Source organism: Mauremys reevesii, unplaced genomic scaffold (assembly GCF_016161935.1).
Source record: "Mauremys reevesii isolate NIE-2019 unplaced genomic scaffold, ASM1616193v1 Contig66, whole genome shotgun sequence".
NCBI lineage: Eukaryota > Metazoa > Chordata > Testudines > Geoemydidae > Mauremys > Mauremys reevesii.
In genome coordinates, this window is record NW_024100880.1 from 58089 (window position 1) to 78720 (window position 20632).

The 20632-nt window shown below is 47.4% G+C and overlaps 1 protein-coding gene across 1 annotated transcript in view; it reads left to right on the forward strand.

The window, feature by feature from the left end:
- Positions 1 to 20632, forward strand: part of LOC120394565 (NACHT, LRR and PYD domains-containing protein 3-like) — a 142355-nt gene that overhangs the window by 15423 nt on the left and 106300 nt on the right. Inside the window, exons 7-8 of the mRNA XM_039518784.1 lie at positions 87 to 150; positions 13192 to 13362. Coding sequence (XP_039374718.1) covers positions 87 to 150; positions 13192 to 13362 — 235 coding nt within the window. The remainder of the gene's footprint in view (positions 1 to 86; positions 151 to 13191; positions 13363 to 20632) is intronic.

The window sequence follows — 20632 nt, forward strand, 5'->3', positions numbered from 1 at the left end:
AGACGCTGGCTGCGGGACTCTCGCCGCTATTCTCAGAACCAGCCAGAGCCTGACAGAGCTGAAACTGCCTGATAATAAACTGGGAGATGCTGGAGTGCGGCTGCTGTGTGAGGGACTGAAACACCCAAACTGCAAACTGCAGACACTGGAGTAAGTAACATTTGGCCTTCTCTGTGTACTTACAGGTATCCTCTGTGTAAAGTGCTTGCCACAGTGAGAGATGGTGGAGGGAAGTAAAAGATTATTTTCCTCTCTTTTACACTCTGATGTTTCTCAGACTCTGTCACCTCATTACCCTCTGCCTACAGTAAGTAGTAGTAGCTGGTTGTCAACTCCCTAGCACCACCAGCCTTTCTCTCACTCAAGCATTCTCCTTTCGGCTTATGCTAGACCCAGTTTTGCCTTCCAGGCTGACAAGAGGGGCACCCTAATCACTAAATCGCTGATTCATTCTCCTGTGATATCCAGCCCCTGACTCTGGTTACTCACAGAAGTACCAGAATCTCTACACCCAAAGATGTAGTGTACCCTAATTTAGCAGACTTACCGTCAATCACTGTTCCTGTTCTCCACACAGCACTTGTGAACACTTATAATAAAAGCAGAAGTAGGTTTATTTATAAAAGAATAAAGATTTATCCAAGAAAGACAGAAGGTGATGGGAACAACTGGTAGTAAAGCAAAACAAGATCCTAAAGTGTGAACCTGGGTTTACCTTTGTCAGTAGTTGCCCTTCCTATCTAACGATAGGTTTTCCCCACAAAGTTCAGTCAATTGCAGAACTAACCAGTTTTATAAGAACCAGGATCCAAATATTCAGGACAGCCCCCAAACTCCTCAAGGCTTTCTTTACTAAATACAGTGTGCCTTTTCCTACACTCTGTTATACTGAAAACCTTCATTTGTTATATTCATAGCAGGGAAATCCTCTGCCTTTCGTGATGTTCCTTTTCACCGCCAAGTGGTTTTGATCATTTGCCATGTTCTTTCATGCTTTTCCATAGAATGTTCTGGGATGTAGCAAGGGTAGACAACACAGCATTCTGTAGATACATTACATGTTATACTTGATGAATAAATATCCTGTAAGATGTGTAACTTTTTGGGGCTCTTGCTCAGTAGTGCAATATCGTTGGCTAAGTCTTGGTCATCTTGGCACTTGCTGTCTACCTATGCCATACTGGTATTTGTGTTACTAATACACTTCTGCATTGCTGCATCTTGTGCCTGGGTCTGTCAGTCCCAATCCCAGATAAAGTGTGGAGGGTTGAGTGCAAGGCTAAACACATAGACTCATAAAAACAGCTCACCAGTTATAGAAAAAGAACCAGGCTACCATTCCAGTAAAAATGAACACTGCTGCCCCTTTGTGCTTCAGGAAGGCTCCTGATGAAAGCCAGTCTCTGGAAGCCAAGGCCTTGTAAAGTTGGACGTTGACAGCAAGATAATGCTGGAATGTGAGAACAATGTTTCACACATCAAAGATCTTGCAGATCATGAGAGTTATGGACAAGTATAGACTTGAAATCCTGGGCATCAGTGGATAAGAAGTGCTTCAGGCGAGAGAAGAAACATATGATTTACTCAAGGCATAGTGACAACAAGCACTCAGAGGGAGTAGTTCTCATTATGACAGATTCTGCAGAAAAATCATTAATCAACTGGGAACCTACTAACCAGTGCATCACAGATGCCAGACTCCAAACCAGATTCCTAAAGATGTCAGTTATACAGAGCTGTGCCTCAGCTAATCAGGTTGCTAGAAAGGGAGACCAGATGATGGTGTTCTGTGCTGCTGTGGGTCTGTGCTGCTCCTGTGTCATTTGTGGAGCTCCAGTGTTAACTGCACCAGCGTAGCTTGTAGCTTGCTGGTTCAGCAGATTTCAGTGTTAATAATAAAGAAAGACCACAGGCTCAGTTCTCTGGCAAAAGCTCGGTTCATTGTCGACAAGGCGCAGTTTCAGAGCCCCGACTCAGTGGTTACAGATACACTGACACATGTATGCCCATGACAATCAACATAATGTTCTCTTCTAGGCAAAGCTACCCCTCTTATGACTTCTCCTTTTATACCTTGATACAAACAAGTTGCATGTTACACTCCAGATGTTCTTAGTTATCATCCTTGTACCTGATAGCTCAAACAAAACTTTCTCATCCATTATCCTGTCATTCTCTCCTTATCTCAGAGGGGTCTCTGGGTTCCTGTTCCATCCTCGCAGACTAGGAATGGGTTTGCTTGGTTATCTGATACCTAGTGTTACTATTTTGACATGGCCTACTTTGGTCCACAGCCTTACTATGGTTCATACTTTTAGCCATGGCTAGGCCTCAAGCAAGGCCTCCAGATGATAGAACGGGGTAGGCAACCTACGGCACACGTGCCGAAGGTGGCATGCGAGCTGATTTTCAGTGGCACTCACACTGCCTGGGTCCTGGCCACCGGTCCGGGGAGCTCTGCATTTTAATTTAATTTTAAACGAAGCTTCTTAAACATTTTAAAAACTTTATTTACTTTACATACAACAATAGTTTAGTTATATATTATAGACTTATAGAAAGAGACCTTCTAAAAATGTTAAAATGTATGACTGGCACGCAAAACCAGTCCCTACGGCGGAGCCTGAAGCCAAGCACCAGCCAGAGCAGCGTACCCTGGGCTTCCAGATCATTAGCCAGTGACTTCTCCAATTCAGTGGTTTCACTTTCTGTTAGAACATCAACAGCAAAAACGTATTGCTTGGATCTTCTTTAGTAATGTAATGTAAATTATGTATGTAGATTATAGTACATTTAGGCCTTAGTGTGGGATGTCTTAATTTCAAATTTAGTTTTAAATACATTTTCTTTTTAAATATAAACCTATATAATGTATATACTACTCTGCTTTCAATGAAAGCTGACTTAAAGATTTTTTTTATAAACTTTTTTTTTCTACACCCTACTTACTTGTAATTTCAAGTTTAAGGCAAAAGCAGAACATGACAGTAGGCTTATTTCTGCCGGGTTGGCTTGTTGACGTTACTGCTTTGAAGTCAAGATTAAAAACAAAGATTTAAGTTTGTGCGAAGTGGATTTTTTAGCTTTTTTCACCAACTCTGACTGGAAGCCAAACACTCTGGCCATTGAGCTACCATCTTTGGCCCTTTTACAGAAACTCTTCCACAATTTTAGACCTACTTTATGGGGCTCACTGCATGTCACTGTTCACCACCAGTTACAGCATTGATTTGGTCAGCAGAACCTCCATATGCTTGTCCTTTAATCATGGTTTATGGTAGTTCGATGGTCCAAATGATGCTCATCAGTCACTGTCGTATGTGTGGAGGGGAGGTGTCTTGTTTGGGTTCCAGTGTTTCAAACAAAAGTGTCTCCAATGAGCTTCTCTTGTCACCAAGTGAATTATCACCAATTTATTCTTTCCCGTGCAAATACTGGACCTCAGGTGCTAGCCTAATAAATTCCACATTTTGTTTAAGGTAGTTGTATTTTTTATTACATTAAAACAACAGCTCTGCTGTAGTTAATGTTCAGACCAGCTCCCTGTCCCCCGCTTCCCTCTGTGTGCTTGGCTCTGGGAGCAACTGCCCATCCATGGGAGGCTGACCCTCATCCCTTCCTCCCTTCAAGTGAGCCTGGTACCAGGAGGTTTGCCTGTTGAGGGTGTCTGAGCCTGTTTCTATACGTCACATATGAACCAGGATCTCGGGAAACCCTGCCCTGTAGCTTAGAACAGGCATGCTCAGAGCATGCACCAAGAACACACTCCTGAGACAGGTATGTTTGACACACATCAGAAACTCTCCAGCATTAACGGGGGAAGGAAACACTCACAGAAATGAATGGAGCAGTTCACATGTCTCAGAGCTATTTTTTCAGTCTGTCTTCACCTCCATGGGGTATTCTCTTTCAGCTGAGAACATCTCATGAGATGAATGGGCCACTTACCACCCCTCTGAGCCTTCAACTTTGAGGTGTGAAACCCGCCTTAGGTAGAAATTTGAGAATACACTGTAAATGTCTGGGAAAAGCTTAAGGTAAATGCCCACACAATCTTAACTCCGCCCTCTCTGAGTGATGTCTCAGAATGCCCATAACACACATACTTGCACTCTGCCTTTTCATTGTGCTTGACAGGTGCTGCCTGCCCTTGTCATACACTCAAACACTGAGCCTACTCCCCTGAGAGAATGCCACATCTGTAAAATGTAACAGCCAATTCATACCCTTTTACAATCCCTTCAGACTTGCACACAGGTTAACACCTAAACTTTTACTTTCCTCTACCCATCATTAAATCCACAGACTGCTCTCATATTCCAACTCACTACTGACAATAGCCATAATACCCCAGTATCCTGCTACTGACACAACCTACACAATTCTATACTGGGATAATGCAGATTGAAACTTCATGGTTCACATGCTCCTCCCTCTTTTGAGAATACACACAGAGGCAACTCAGGCCTGGTCTACACTAGGACTTTAATTCGAATTTATCAGCTTTAATTCGAACTAACCGCTCAACCGTCCACACCAGGAAGCCATTTAATTCGAACTAGAGGGCTCTTTAGTTCGAATTTGGTACTCCACCCCGGCAGGTGGAGTAACGCTAAATTCGCACTTGCTAGCTCGAATTAGGCTTGGTGTGGATGCTAATCGAACTTAGCAGCTCCGGGAGCTATCCCACAGTGCACCACTCTGTTGACGCTCTGGACAGCAGTCCGAGCTTGGATTCTCTGGCCAGCCACACAGGAAATGACCCGCGAAAATTTGAATTAATTTTCCTGTCTGGGCGGTTTGAATCTGACGTTCTGGTTGCACATCGGGCGAAGCTCGCAGCACCTGCAACGATGCAGAGCTCTCCAGCAGAGGAGTCCGGCAATCCCAGAATAGAAAGAGGTCCCCAGCATGGACTGACCGGGAAGTCCAGGATCTGATCGCTGTGTGGGCGAGGAGTCTGTGCTCGAGCTGCGCTCCAACAAGCGGAACGCGAAGACCTTCGAGAAGGTCTCTAAAGCCATGAAAGAGAAAGGATACAGCCGGGATGCGATGCAGTGCCGCGTGAAAGTGAAGGACCTAAGACAAGGGTATCAAAAGTCAGAGCGGCAAACGGACGCTCCGGAGCCCAGCCCCAGACATGCCGCTTCTACGAGGCACTGCATGCCATTCTAGGTGGGTCTGCCACCAGTGCCCCACCAGTGACGGTGGACTCCGAGGACGGAATAGTGTACCGGGACAGTTCCTCCTCCCTGTTCGCCAATGGGGAAGATGAGGAAGGGTCTTTTGAGGACGGCGCAGGCGACATCGAACCCACTCCCGCTTTCCTGACAGCCAGGATCTCTTCATCACCTCACAGAGATCCCCTACCAACCGCCCCCGCCTGCTAACCCGGACTCGGAATCAGGGAAGGATCAGGCGGTAAGTGCTACAAACAGGGAAACATTTATTTTTTTAAGAAACAGGGATATATATAAAAAATAGAAATACTATATAAAAATTTTTAAATATGAAACTATACAAACAGCAGGTCTACACATATAGGAATGGAGCAATAGTCCTCTGGGGATAGTTCAAAAAAGCTCTCAGAGAGCAGCTGGAAAAGCCTCAGCAAGAGGTTTCTTGGGAGAGGTGCTTTATTGGGTGCTCCGTTGAAGCACACTCTTCCGCGCCATGCCATCCTCAGGTACAGGGGGACCATCGCCTACGAGCATGGCAGCGTAGGGTCCTGGTCTGTGCAGGGCTTCTGTTAACATCCGCTCTCTCTGTGTGCGCCTGACACGCCTCAGGGTGATGTCGTTGTGGAAGTGCTGCATCTAATTAGTGGAATTAGTGTACTGTTACTATTGTGCATGGTAGACTTTTACTTTGCATAAGAATGACCCTCGCTTAACAGAGTTTTACTTTGCATAAGAATGACCCTCGCTTAACAGAGTTTTACTTTGCATAAGAATGACCCTCGCTTAACAGCCACGTGTTGCAGGCCTCAGAGGAAAAGCATACAGGGGTCTTTCCCGTTCACTGGCGGGAGATGCCGCATAACGCTCATCTTTTCTGCTTTGCACATTGCCTCCAGCAGGAGAGCACAGCTAAGCACTAACTGATAAGCACTCTGTACTGTAAGGCTTACCAGGACTTTGTGCAAGAGGGATGCAGCTGTCTCTCCTCGCTTGTGCGCTATCCGGTGCAATCGCGCCGCCAATGAGAGCGTATTCCGAAATCTCGGACTAGTTCCGAGATCTCCTGAGACTTGGTTCCCTGTTTGGTCTTCTTAACTGAAAATGACCTAGACTGTGTTTACTGTTGGCAAACATGTATTTGTTCAAGGAAATCACCTACTTTTTCGCATCACACAGCTTCGGCTCCTTCCCGGACTGCCCCGCCATCCCCTGCAGAGGCTGGCTCAGATTAGACACCGAAAGAAAAGACAAGGGACGACATGTTCCAGGAACTGATGGCCAGCTCCAGAGCGGAGGCGGCAGAGCAGAGACAGTCGAGGGAGAGCCTGTGTCAGCAGCATCGCACACACCTGGAACGGGAGGATAGGTGGCGGCAGGAAGACCAGCAGGCGACTCAAACGCTGCTTGGTCTAATGAGGGAGCAAACGGAGACGCTCCGGCGCCTTGTAGATGTTCTGCAAGACCGCAGTCAGGAGGAGAGAGCCCCCCTGCAGTGCATCTGCAACCGCCCTCCAACGCCAAGAAGTCCTGTCCCCCCCTCACCCAAAGTGACAAGACGGAGGGGCGGTAGGGGCCGTGAGAACTGTCCCTGCACCGCAGCACACCGATAATGTTCGAGACAACTGTCGCGCTGTAAATTTGTACAAGCTCTTTCCTTACAGCATCAACCAGTCCCAACTCCAAGTTCAACCCCCACTGTGTATTACATTATTAAAAGCGGTTTGGTGTTACTGACTGTTTCCGTCACGTTTCTGGTGTCAGAAGACTTTCTGTTGTTCTGTGGGGGTGGGGGGGGAATTGTAATGTCAGTGCATAGCCCACAGTGCCATGCTACAGACTTGGCTGCAGGGTCAACTGCAGGGCACACACAGACTGCAGTCACTAGGCACCAGGGACAGTCTGTGTGGTGTATGCTGCCCCGGGTCTTTCCTTGATGTGTATGCTTGTGCAGGGTCCTGGTGCCTGACATCCCCGAATGTAAAGGCAGGCTTCCCTTCACATGCACTTGGATCCTCACGATCCTCCCCGGTGCCCTGAGCCCCAAAAAGAGACCTCATCCAGGGGCAGATACTCACCCTTCCCCACACCCTCACCCTTCCAACGCCCAAACCCACAGCCGTCATGGTAACCCCTATCCAAAGACGGCACCCTCGCCCTTCCTGCAAACCCACCCATCAGTGCACACCTTAACCAGCACAGAATGCTTCCATGTTTCAACGAAGAAACAGAAATGCAAAGTCAACGAAAGATTTATTATTAATTACTAAAACATGTCCTTAGTTTTAAAACGTCCTTGGGAAGTGGGGGAAACTTGGTTTATGATCAGGCTCTCTTAAAATCTAGTGGACAGTCACAGGTTACCCTGCTCTGCGAGGAAACTCGCTTTCAAAGCCTCCCTGATGCATATCGCTTCCCGCTGGGATATTCTCTCAGCACGGGTGTCTGGCTGATCGTAAACAGCAGCCAGGCGATTTGCCTCAACCTCCCAAGCGGCCAAAAAGGTCTCGCCCTTGCTCTCACAGAGATTGTGGAGCACACAGCAAGCAGCAATAACTACGGGATATTCTTTCGCTGATGTCCGAGCGAGTCAGTAAGGTCCGCCATCTCCCTTGAGACGTCCGAAAGCACACTCCACCACCATTCTGCACTTGCTCAGCCGGTAGTTGAAGAGTTCCTTTTCAGTGTCCAAGGCGCCTGTATAGGGCTTCATGAGCCAGGGCATTAGCGGGTAGGCCGGGTCCCCGAGGATCACTGTAGGCATCTGCACATCCCCAACCGTTATTTTGTGGTCCGGGAAGAAAGTGCCTGCCTGGAGGCGTCTAAACAGACCAGAGTTCCTGAACACACGCGTCATGAACCTTGCCCGCCCACCCGACGTTGATGTTGGTAAAACGTCCCCTATGGTCCACCACAGCTTGCAGCACCATTGAAAAGTAGCCCTTTCGGTTAATGTACTCGCTGGCCTGGTGGGCTGGTGCCAGGATAGGGATGTGAGTCCCATCTATAGCCCCACCGCAGTTTGGGAATCCCATCGCGGCGAAGCCATCTATGATGACCTGGACATTTCCGACAGTCACTATCTTTGAGAGCAGTTGCTCAACGATTGCGTGGGCTACTTGAATGACAGCAATCCCCACGGTAGATTTGCCCACGCCAAAGTGGTTCGCTACTGACCGGTAGCTGTCTGGCATGGCAAGTTTCCAGAGGGCTATGGCCACTCGCTTCTGCACAGTCAGGGCTGCTCGCATCCTTGTGTCCTGGCGCTTCAGGGCAGGGGACAGCAAGTCACACAGTTCAAGGAAAGTGCCCTTACGCATCCTGAAGTTTCGCAGCCACTCTGTGTCATCCCAGACCTGCAGCACTATGCGGTCCCACCAGTCTGTGCTTGTTTCCCGTTCCACACCATGAACTTGATCCATTGCCACCATGATCTCCACTGCCCGGCGTACCCTGCTTTGTGAGAGGTCTGCGCCACTCTCCTCACCGTGCTGCCGGAGCCTCCTCGCCCGGTTTCTCAGCATCTGACTGTGGAAGAGGTGGACGATAACGTGCGAGGAGTTGACAACGGCCATAAGTGCAGCGATGATCGCAGCGGGCTCCATGCTCGCAGTGCTGCGGCGCCCGCGCTGCAACCGACCAGAGAAGGGCGCGAACAGATTTCCCGCCGGCGCTTTCAAGGAAGACAGGGAGGGCGGGATTGACGGTTCAATGACGACACATTTTTCCCCCCAGCATGCATTGGGGGGAAATCCCACGATTCCAATGGGCAGCGGGGAGTGCGGGAACTGTGGGATAGCTTCCCACAGTGCACCGCTTCCAAAGTCGAAGCTGGCCCCGTGAATGTGGACTCAGAAGTTCGAATTTGTGTATTTAGTATGGATACACAAATTCGACTTATTAAGGTCGAATCCACAAATTCGACTTAAGTAGATTCGAAATAGTCCTGTAGTGTAGACAAGCCCTCAGACCCAGATCTCCTCATATCACTGTCACAGCTCTATGATGATACTCCTCATGCTAATCCCTAGATATCCTCATATCACAATCACAGCACTTCCAAGATGCTACAATTTATTCCTCCACCATTCAGTACAGTTACACCTAACACAGTGAATGCATCTGGAGGGCATGCCCTTAATTCCCAGTGGCTATTGCCAGCTCCAGGGGGCAGAGTTAAGGTTGTATGGGTGTTTACCTTCGCTCTGTATTTCCTGGTTTTCTGAAGTGCGAGAAGGGCATAAGCTGTCACTGAGCAACCTTAACACTGAATTAAACAAGATTTTTGTTATTTAATTATTAGTGTATTACAGTATTGTTTAAGTGCCCCAGCCATGATCAGGGCCTCAGCGTGTTAGGCACTGGACATGTTGTAATGGCAGGTATCACCAGGGAGTTATGTTATAGTCTTCCAAGTTCTTTTTAGCACATAAGCAAGATTTTAGTCTTGGGGCGATACGTGTTTTGCTTGTTGTATTGGGATTTGCAAGATTTGGCGGAGATGCAGTCCTGGGAAGGAGGGAGCTGTGCAAGCAGCCAGAGAGTTTGCTGACTGCTTTGCGCTCTGATTACTGTCTATTCTGGTGGCAGGTTTTTCCTTGGGAATTTGATATTGGGATGAGATCCCTGAAAGAGGAGACAGCCCTTTAGGCTGCGTGACCATCCAGTTCCAGGACAGACAAAGGGAAGGGGAAGGAAATATTACAATTCACATTTTTCAGATGAAAAATAGAGACCCAAAAAGATGTTATGACTTGCCCGAGGTCGCACAGGTAGTGTATGTTAGAGCCAGTAACTGAACACAGATCTCCCGAGTTCTGATCCAGGGCTTCAACTACACAACTGGACTGTCTTGTGCAGAGACCTGTGATCATTCTTGTGTTTTTCTGTGTGACGGTGTAACCTTTACAGAGATACGTTACATGGCATATGTAGCATGGAACATATTCCAGTTATGTTATATATACATTCATAAGCATATTTCCAAAAAGCCTTATGGGGTGCACCGTCACACTCAGTTTCAGAAATGTGCTCTGTTAAAATGGAAATCTTTTAGAGATGGAAAGAAGGAGAAGGAAGAACCCAGAAGCAGATCTGAGTAAACAGACTCATTTATTGCAGTACTTGTTCCCCTCAACCCAGTTGTCGAGTAAGCAACGTGGTTAGCTACATTGCATGCTTTTATCTAAGTTAATATGCAAATATATTTATTTGCTATCATACCCCCCAAACCCACCTTACACCCTGAGTCTGTGTGTAACTGCAGCCTGCCAGCCGCACTTGTGTTACCCTCTTCTTCTCACCAGTCTTGGTTATATATCAGAGTGACCTCAACACACCCCCAGTCCCAGATTCCCCCCAAAAATGTATGTTCTGTACTGCCAAACCCTCTTCTGTAGAGTACAAATTATATAAAGTCTGTCATTTATTTCATAGAAATAATATGCCAGTTTACGATTTCAAACACTACAATTTAAACACACTGGATTAGATAAAACAATAAAACAAGTTTATTAACTACAAAGAGATTTTAAGTGAATACAAGGAATGAGACATAAAGGTAAAAAAAATGGTTACAAGAAAAATAAAGATAAAATATTTACTAATGCCAACTTAACAAGCTACATTAGATTGAAATCAAAGATTCCCACCACATGCTTCAGCAGATCACTGACCAAATTGTTAGGTCAGAAACCCTCCACCAATCCAGTGCTACTTCCTTTGTCTTCCAGGTGCCATGAATTCAGTGGGCAGTGAGAGACGTGTATCCCTGTGATGTCTGCCTCTCCTTTTAATAGTCCTTCTTCCCTTTGAGAAGCGTTTCCAGTTGGGATTTGGAGACAAAACGTCTGTGGGGAAGGATGTGTCCTGCTGCTTTTCCCTCTCCCATTTGACCCTCCTTTATCTCCCCTTCCTGTTTGATGACTGTTTCCTGAATACAAATTCTACAGAGCACACATTCCTGTGTCTGGGGCTGACCTGTTTGCCAACCTCAGTTTGGAACATGTGTTAGTAACACCGTACAGTGGAATCTTATAACTTTACACGTGATGTTGCCACACACATTTTACCAGGACAATAATGACCAGCAAACCATGAGTTCTCAAATGATACCTCACAAGGCATATTTTGGAGAAAGATTATTACAATAGTTTATAAAGATGTGGACACAGGTAATCTTGGCACAATTTTGGGTGGTGGGGGTTGTTTTTGTTTAGTTTTTACTCTTTCTTTTCACTAAAGATTGCAATCCAGCTAGTCTTTTCCTCAAATTTATAACTGAGGATTGTCCGCAGAGAGGCTGTCTGATGATTGAATTCTGTTGTGGGAAATGGCTCTCCCATTTCTAATTGTGTAAAATGGTGTGCCTTGATATGGCATGATTTCAGTTTGTAGACTTCCACACCTATCCCATTTATTATTTCCCCTCCCTGCTCCTGCATTTTCTTTCATTTAATTCCAAAAATAAAATACCAAAATATCATATAAATCTGTCCCCAAATGGCAGGGGTTTCCTCAGACCCTGTACTCTCCGAATAACACTTGAACTAAAAGGGAAACAATCCAAGGGAAGTACATTCTCCATATATGGGACCTCAGCCCTCCACCCCAGAGATAAATTACCATCAGATGGTTTGAGATAAAGGTGAAGGATTTACACAGAACCCCAGAGGGCCCCTCTGATTCCCTCTCTCTTTTCTCAAGTCTCCTCCAGCTCTGATCTCCCACTTATACACGCCCCCTTCATATCCTTTATTTTCTCTATTTTTTAATACAGAACACAGCTACCACAGAGTTTTGCCTACTCCAATTAAACCAACTTAAGACAATTTGCTTTACAGTGTGGAGATAGTTACTGTTCATCTGCTTGTTCTGAATGACTTCCAATAATTCACTTCTGGTTAATATTTAGGGCATGGCTACACTTGCAGATGTAGAGCGCTGTGAGTTAAACCAGCCCTCGGAGACCGCAGCAAGGAAAGCGCTGCCGAGTGTTCACACTGTTAGCTGCAAGCACAGTGGTGTGGCCACATTTGCAGCACTTGCAGCGGCATTGGGAGCAGTGCATTATGGGCAGCTATCCCACAGAGCACCTCTTCCCATTCTGGCATTGCAGCTTGTGGGAAGGTGGCTGAGGTGGAATAGTGGTCACAGCCAGGCTGCTGCCATAGTTTCACATTCCACCAGTGTTTCTGGAGCAGGCCCTGCCAACAGGGTCACATGGTCGCCCTCCTCTCAGGAGCTCTTCTTCCCCAAACTTTGGGGATCCCCCTGGTTGTGGGGCTGTTCCCTTCTTTGTCTTCCAATCCCCCCAGCCTTTGGTCCCTGCTCTCAGAGAAAGGTGGGTGTGATGCTGCCAGTGCTGGGCTCTCAGCTGCCTCCCCTCCCCAGGCCTGAGACTCAGAGCTGGGGTCAGAGAAAGGAGATGGCTGCGTCCTGCAGGGCAGCAGCAGAGCCAGTGCTGGGGGCGTGGAGGGGCAGGATCTCCCAGCTCCTGCTGCTCTGAGCCTGGCCCAGCTGCCTGGGGAGGGGGCTCCCCCTACAGCCTCCCTGTAGCAATGGGCTGCTCTGATTGGGTCACACCATTGCGGGTCTGATCAGTGGCAAATCCAATCTGATTGGCTGAAATATGGGTAGGTGGGACTTAGGGTGCCCAGACGGCTGCCCCTTGAATTCTGGTTGGTCAATGGAAAGGGTGAAGGACGGTGCTGTGTGAGGAAATCTTACCCTAAACCTTAATCCTCATTGGTCAATGGCAGAGGTTTAAAAATTAGGGTGTTTGGGCCATTCACAGTGCTGATTGGTCAAGAGTGAAGTGCAAGGGGTGGAGCTTAGGTAGGAAGTTCCACCCCGCACTGGTTCCTGATTGCAATAGGGTGGGGTTTGGGAGAGTCGGTGGAGCATGTGGATTGGCCAGGGAGAGGGGCTGGTGGGCAGGTCCACCTGTTAGAACAGCCCTGATGAGCCCCCTTCACACTGTGATCCCCCTTCTCTGTGTTTCTGTCTCCTGCAGCTTGTGGAAATGTCGTCTCACAGACGCTGCCTGCAGGGATCTTGCCACTGTTCTCAGAACCAGCCAGAGTCTGACAGACCTCAACCTGGGTGGTAATAAACTGGGAGATGCCGGTGTGAAGCTGCTGTGCGAGGGACTGAAACTCCCGAACTGCAAACTGCAGAGACTCTTGTAAGTAACATTTGGCCTCCTCTGTGTAACGTGCTTGACACAGTGAGAGACGTGGAGAGGAGGAGAAGATTTTTTTTTCTCTCTGTTCCACTCTGATATTTCTCGGGGACTGAGAGTCACCTCGTTACCTCCCAGCCTACAGCCAATGGGGGGTCTTACTAGTAGTACCTGGGTGTCAGCTCCCAGGCATCAGCAGCCTTTCACTCACTCAAGCACTCTCCTCTGGGCTATGCCAGCCCCAGCTTTGCCTTCCAGGCTAACATGAGGGGCACCTTAATCACTGAATCCCTAATTCAGCCTCCTATGATATCCAGCCCCTGACTCTGGCTACTCACAGAATTACCAGTATCTGTGCACCCAATGATGCCGTGTACTCCAGTTTATCAGTGTTACCTTAGCCACTGCTCCTGTACTCCACACAGCACTTGTGAACACTTAGCATAAAAACAAATGTAGGCTTATTTAAGAAAGAACAAAGATTTATCCAGGAAAGAGAGAAGGTGATAGAAACAACTGGTTGTAACGCAAAACAAAATCAAAATCAAAGCAAAAGCAAAATCAAAGCAAGAACCTTGATCTACATTTGATGTTACCTGTCCTAAATAATGAACTAGGTTTTCCCCACAAAGTTCAGTCAGTTGCAGAACTAGCTGGTTCCATAAGAACCAGGATCCAAATATTCAGGACAGCTCCCTGAACTCCTAAAGGCTTTCCTTAATAAATACAGAGTGCCTTTGCCTACACTCTCTTATACTGAAAACCATCATTTGTTATGTAACCCTTCTGCCAGGCCGAATTGATAGCAGCAAGGGCCAGGTTCAATACATAGGGGTCCCTTCCCTACAACGTAATGCAAACCAGCTCGAGCCCCCACCCAGTGACCTGGGAAAATCTTACACACACCCCTGGGCGCCTCAAAGAGGCAATATTTCCCCTCTCGCAAGCATAGAGTCTCGGTGTAGCAGAAAATGTTTAATAACATGAGATAAACAACATAGCATTAAATTGGGAAAACACCTCAACTAGGCCATGTCCTTTCCCCTGGGCTTTTGAGTCCAGCAATCCCAAAATCACCCCAAGACTCCAAAGTCCAATACCTCAAATGTCCCAAGAGTCTAGCAACCCAAAAATCACCCACAGTCCCAAAAGTCCTGCAACCCAAAAGTCTCTGTCCTGGGTCAGTGCAGCCCCAGAGTTCAAGAGTCTATCTGCAGGGGTTTTCCCCCTGCCAGCCTGGGTAGAAAGGGGCACCTAACGTGGTCAGGGGCTGACTGCCCTGCCTCTTTGTGGGGTTCTGCTTCTGGCTACCCCACAAACTGCTCAGCTCCGCTCTGCTCCGCTAGCTGCTCTGCTCCACCAGCCGTCCCGTGATCTGCTCCAGTCATCCCTGCAAACTGCTCAGCTCTGCTCGCTCCATGGGCCACTCCAACCATCCCACAAACTGCTCCACTCTGCCAGCTGCTCTGCTCCACCAGCCGTTCTGTGATCTGCTCCAGCTGTCCCCGCAAACTGCTAAACTCCACCAGCTGCTCTGCAATATAGCTTCAGGTTCCCCCACTAGTTGGCACAGCTCTTTAGTGATTTTAGCTCTTAGTGGGTTCAGCTCAGTAACCTGTAACTTAGATTCTTAAGAGAATCAAAAATCAGCTCTGGTATTCAACAGTGGAGAGAGAAGAAGGTGCAATTACTGCTTCTGGCTCACACAAGGAGCCCACTCCTTTGTCTAGCGAGTGCCACTCAATTGATGGTGAGACTCCCTGTCACAAAGCAGTTTCACAGTTCCTCATCCACACGATCAGGGTGACAACACTCCACTCCTCCCGCCCCAACAACAAAGAAACTGGGGATCGCACAGTTACCAAAGCAACCATCCCAGGCTGCCGTGGGCTATGCCAGGTGGCGTGGGTGTGCCTATGCAAGCATGATCAGCCCCTGAAATTATTTTCCACACTCGCCATAATTCACCACCAGATGTCAGGGTAGAGCTCATCCTGATTCTACTTAAATCTATATTCATAGCCAGAGTGATCCCCTGCCTGCTGTGATGTTCCTTTTCACCTCCTAGTGGTTTTGATCATTTGCCATGGTCTCTGATGGTTTTCCATTGAATGTTCTGGGATGTGGCAAGGGTAGACAACACACTTTCTGTAGATACATTACATGTTATACTTGACAAATATCCTGTAAGATGTGTTTTTTGTAGTAAGTTTGTCTGGTCTGAGGTGAGATCTGTTTGCAAAGAACAGGGGACTCTTTGCCAAGGGTGCTCTGTGTCACACCAACCCAAATTTATTTTCTCTTTTTACACAGTCTCCAACTCATGCCCAACATGAAACAACAACAAGGCCTTCTGAGAGGGGATCATACTGAACCCTGGCCTGGCCATGGTCAGAGCAAAATGCAAGATCAACCCTCTTGTTGTTTCTGACAAGGGCTTTAGTGAAGAAGTGATCTTGCATTTTGCTCTGACCATGGCCAGGCCAGGGTTCAGTCTGATCCCCTCTCAGAAGGCCTTCTACAGCTGAGTTCTAGCTCCAGCTAACTCTGCTCCAATGCCCTGGAGTCTGAACCTGGGCATCTCCAATGGTATTGTCCCTGTGGAGCACAGTTGAGACTGTCTGCTATAGGCCTTTGGCCTTGGCAGCAACAGCACAACTCTGTAGCATACCTGTAACACTGCACAGCCGCCCACAAATGTGTGTACAGCAGTGCACAAGGGATCCCATCACCGCTGGTGTTTAACCTGCACAGAGGAAATACAATCACATATTTTCAACCACCACATCCCTCTGCACTGTTTTAGCACAAGCATTGGCAAAGCAGCTGCAGTCATGCAATGAGTCTTCTCCCAGTGAAGTTCCACACTGCCCCTGCCCATCCTTCCACAAGCATTTTGATAATTCAGAATCACTGGGCTCAACACAGGGGAATTTAGGGGAAATGTAATGGCCTGTGATGTGCAGGAGGGCAGACTAGATGAGTTAATGATCTCTTGTGGCCTTAAACTCTGTGAAGTGGGTACAGTCACCTGCCAAGCCGCTCACTGGAGTTAGTTGCAAAAACTCATAATTTTTATTAAAAAATGAACGAAGTACTAAGCAAAATACTACAAACAGATTTTTTTCCATTTATCAGGAAACTGTGCCACTCGTATGCCAGCCCAACAGCAGCTGAGGGGAAACTCAGTAATCTCTGCTTGGCCTATTCTCAAACACCCACTACTCAGATTTACAAAGACACAATGAATGAGAAATACAATGTTATAGTGTTAGAACTTCAAACATGTGTCAACTTACAAAAAATTGCTTGGTGCATTGGGAATTCTTGTGCAAAAATATAAAATGCTACAGCAGGGAAGTGCTGACTAGCGCCTAATTTATGTGCATGAACACAGACAATCCCACAATGTATAATGACTGCCTGTTGAGAGCATCAGCGGCAATTTCCACACTCCTGAGATTTGCTAAAGAGAACACAGAGCACAGTAATGAATTAACATTCTGCAATCCCCCAACCCAACTAAATCCTCTTTTCGGTGGTTCTCCATCACCCACTGAATGCTCCCATCCTTCCAGCCCCAAGGGACTCCACTATAGCAGGTGGAGTAGAACTACAGGTGAGCATTCACTGGGTTGCGTGGAAAACCCCCAAAGATATTCTTTCTTTGGGCCCAGAGCACTCTCCTCTCTAGCTCCTAAAGGAAAACACAGGATAGAGAGAAACTGAGTTTAGCTACTAAACAAACAAAACAGCTGAAAAAAATAACAAAATTTAAACACACAAGCAAACTCTGTCTAAAAAACTAACAAACATGATTGAAGAAATGAATTAGAGGAAAACAAATCCAGCTCCTCACTGCCGTGAGCACCAACCCCCAAAGCTGTCGATACTCTTCATGATCCACTCTGGGCCTCCAGGCCCAGAAACTGTATGGTTGTTGGGGCAGTGGCAGTAAGAGCTGCTGACCCTCTTTCATGGCATCTACAGGTGTGAGGGTGTCACTGTTCACAAAACGTGCAGATCCTTGTGCAGTACACAACCATTTAAAGCAGGCAATGCAGCAAACCAAAAAGAGTGATGAAGTGCACACAGATACTATAAGCCGTAGACATTATGCGGCTGCTCCAGGAAGCAGCATGAGGAAATGCAGGGTAGGTGCAACAACCCACAGGCCCTGCAGCATTTACAGAGTGCACTCTTTGTGAATGTACATTGTGTGCACCCAAGATAGAATGGCTAGTGTGGATGCACTGCATCATTGCAGCTTCCAGTACAGTCACACTGATGCAAGTTGCAATGTGGAGTTCTCTAGTGTACACGTTAGAACATAATCTATTTAGGTTCTTGACAATTAGCACAAGGACTTTGAATTTAGTCTAAAAGGGAATGGGAAACCAACTGATTCGGTGGAGTATCAGAGAGAGGGGCTTGCATCGGCCATTGTCACTTAAAAAAGGAACTGCTGTCACCTGAATGTGGTACTTATTTCCGCCCCCAGGCACAGTAACTTGTATCAGTCTAACAATATTCACTGAGGTCTAGCCATTGCTTGGCAACTCTTGTGGTTCAATATTAAAAAGTATTTAAGAGACCAAATAACCAAGCTTAGCTTAGTTTATTAATAAGGGACAAAGCAGTACGATATGAAAAGGAGGCATACATACACTCCTCGTGGGAACAAACTAATGTCTCAGCATGTTCACCTTACACAGAAGTTATGCTTCAAAAATATGCACCCAAGATAGCACAGCATGGATATTGACAAGTTAGAAAGCACTGAATGTGTCACTCGGGACTAAAATTCACCAGTCAGCTTTTTACCTTTTCTTCCTGTATCATGGGGTATCTTTCTCTTTCTTTTAAATACTACATAAAAAGAGCCATGAAGGCACTACCCAGCCTGTACTAGGATGTACAATGGAAGTATCATGCCTTCAATCAGTTTTATATTGCTAATGTCAAAAGCTATGTTTTGCCTTGTAGAGTACATATAATATATAGAGTTATATATTATGATAACCTGACACTTCCATCAGTGGACCCTGTTTTCTGTTGCTTGTAACTTTGCTAACCATAACCGTTTTGACTTACATTTTCCATGCCGGGTGTCTGCTTCAAGCTGGATATTTTTGTGAAATTTCAGCCTAAATGGCTCATCCATTTTCATCCCTATGCTTTGGCGCAGGAATTTAAAATCTGCCCCAATTTTAAAAGTTATAAGCATTTGAAAAATCACTCTTGATGCTTAGTGGAGACTTATTTCAGATTTACAGCTAGAATCTTCAAAGGTCCTTTCTTCACTGAGCATGCTCCACTCTGGAGCTCCAGAGGGCTGAGTCAGCTCTGACTGGGACTGGTGGGAAAATCAGGATTGGATCGGGGGATCCTAACTTCTGTCTTGAGGGGTGGCACTCCCCAGTCAGGAAGGGGTTAAAGAACTCATCTGGGCACATTCATCCCCAACCTGGCACACCTGTGAGACCTATTGCACCTGGAGATGGGTGGCTCCTTGAAAGAGAGGATCACAGCCCAGTGCAGGTTGGCAGGGAACCCGCAGAAGAGATTCTGCTGCCTGAACCCTCTGGAGAGGAAGAGGAACCATCTTTACTCTGCTTTGCTTTTCATTAGAGCCCAGGCGCTCAGCCTGGGCCCCTGACATGCAGAGTGTTAGTAACCCAGCCCTCTTCTCAGAGTCTATTTACCTTTTACCTTGCGAGGGACAGTGGGGTGAGCCCAGACTGTTTTGTGAGTTGCAGGATTATTTGCTTTGCTTTTTTCTGTCTTGGACTGTGGCCATGCCTTAAAGGAGAAGATGCCTCCCAAAGACTGACATCCAGGAGTCCACACCCTGCACTCCAAACCAGTGCTATAGCGACACCTGCAGCTAGAAAAGGGACCTTAGGGATGAGAGAGGTGCCCACCCTCGCCCCACAGGGGTGATCTAGAGGTACAACCTGTTATAGAGTTTGAATAGGAATCAGCAGTTTGCTCAGAAACTTCACACATTCTGCCCAGACAAAGACTTAGCCAAATATTTCCATCTACTTCTCATCTTCAGCCTGGATCACTGTAATTCACTGCACCTAACACTCAGTCTAACACTGCACATGTACCAGCCAATAGAAGAGAACTCTCCACCTCTTCTGTGATTTATGCCACTATGACCACATCAGATCAGTGCTCCGATTCCTCCATTGGCTGACAGTCAGCTTCTGCTTCCAGTTTAATGCCATCATCTTAATCCTCCACAAAACTCCAGAACCAAGCCCAGGACCAGAGATGACTCCCAGCCAGTAGGAGCAGACAGAGAAGCTGCCTCAGCAGAGACCGATTGACAATGATGTCATCAGACTGCCTGCTACAAGTTGTCACTCTAGACATTCCTTCCTTGTGCTGATTGGCTGTTTCTTGCAACCCTGTCCTTTCCCCTCCCCTCATGGTCGGTGCACCTCAGCCTCTTTCCATGCTCCTCTCTTTCCTTCCTTCTCCCCTCCCTTCTTTGTCCCCCTCCATTCCTATCTCATTTCATTTAGCTAATCCCCACCTAGCAACCAGGGCCGGCTCTACTGTTTTCGCCACCCGAAGCAGCGCGCCAAATTCCTGCTGCGGACGGTGGGGGCAGTCTGTGTGCCGTTAGGGTGGCATGCGTGTTTCCACAGCGGCGGCAATTCGGCAGCAGCTTCTGTCTTCAGCCGGAAGACAGAAGCTGTGCCGCCGCAGACAGCTAAATATAGAAGCTGTGGCTGAATTGCCGCCGCCGTGGAAACACGCATGCCACCCTAACGGCACACGGACTGCTCCCGCCGTCCGCAGCAGCAGTTCGGCGCGCTGCTTGGGGGCAGAAACACAGGGACTGCCGCCACTTGCAGATTCCCGCCCCAAGTACCTGCTTGGAATGTTGGTGCCTGGAGCCGGCCCTGCTAGCAACTCCCACCCAAAGCATTAAGGAAAACCCATATGCAAAGACTCACCATCCTTCCCCCAGGGCAAAATAACAAACAATAGGTCACCATTGCAGTATTCATTCTGCTTGTGTGTTCCATCTCTGTCCCCTCCCTTTTGTCTGTCTTGTCTAATTACATCATAAACTCTTCAGGGGAGGGACTAGTTACTAGTCTTTACACAATGAGGCCCTGCTCTTGGGTGAGCCCCAGGCGCTGCTGGAGTTACTACATCAGGCCTGCACAACATACGGCCTGCGGAGCCTCACTGTGCGGCCCACAAGGGGATTCTAAATCCCCCACACACGGCGCTCTGTGGGCAGCCCAGA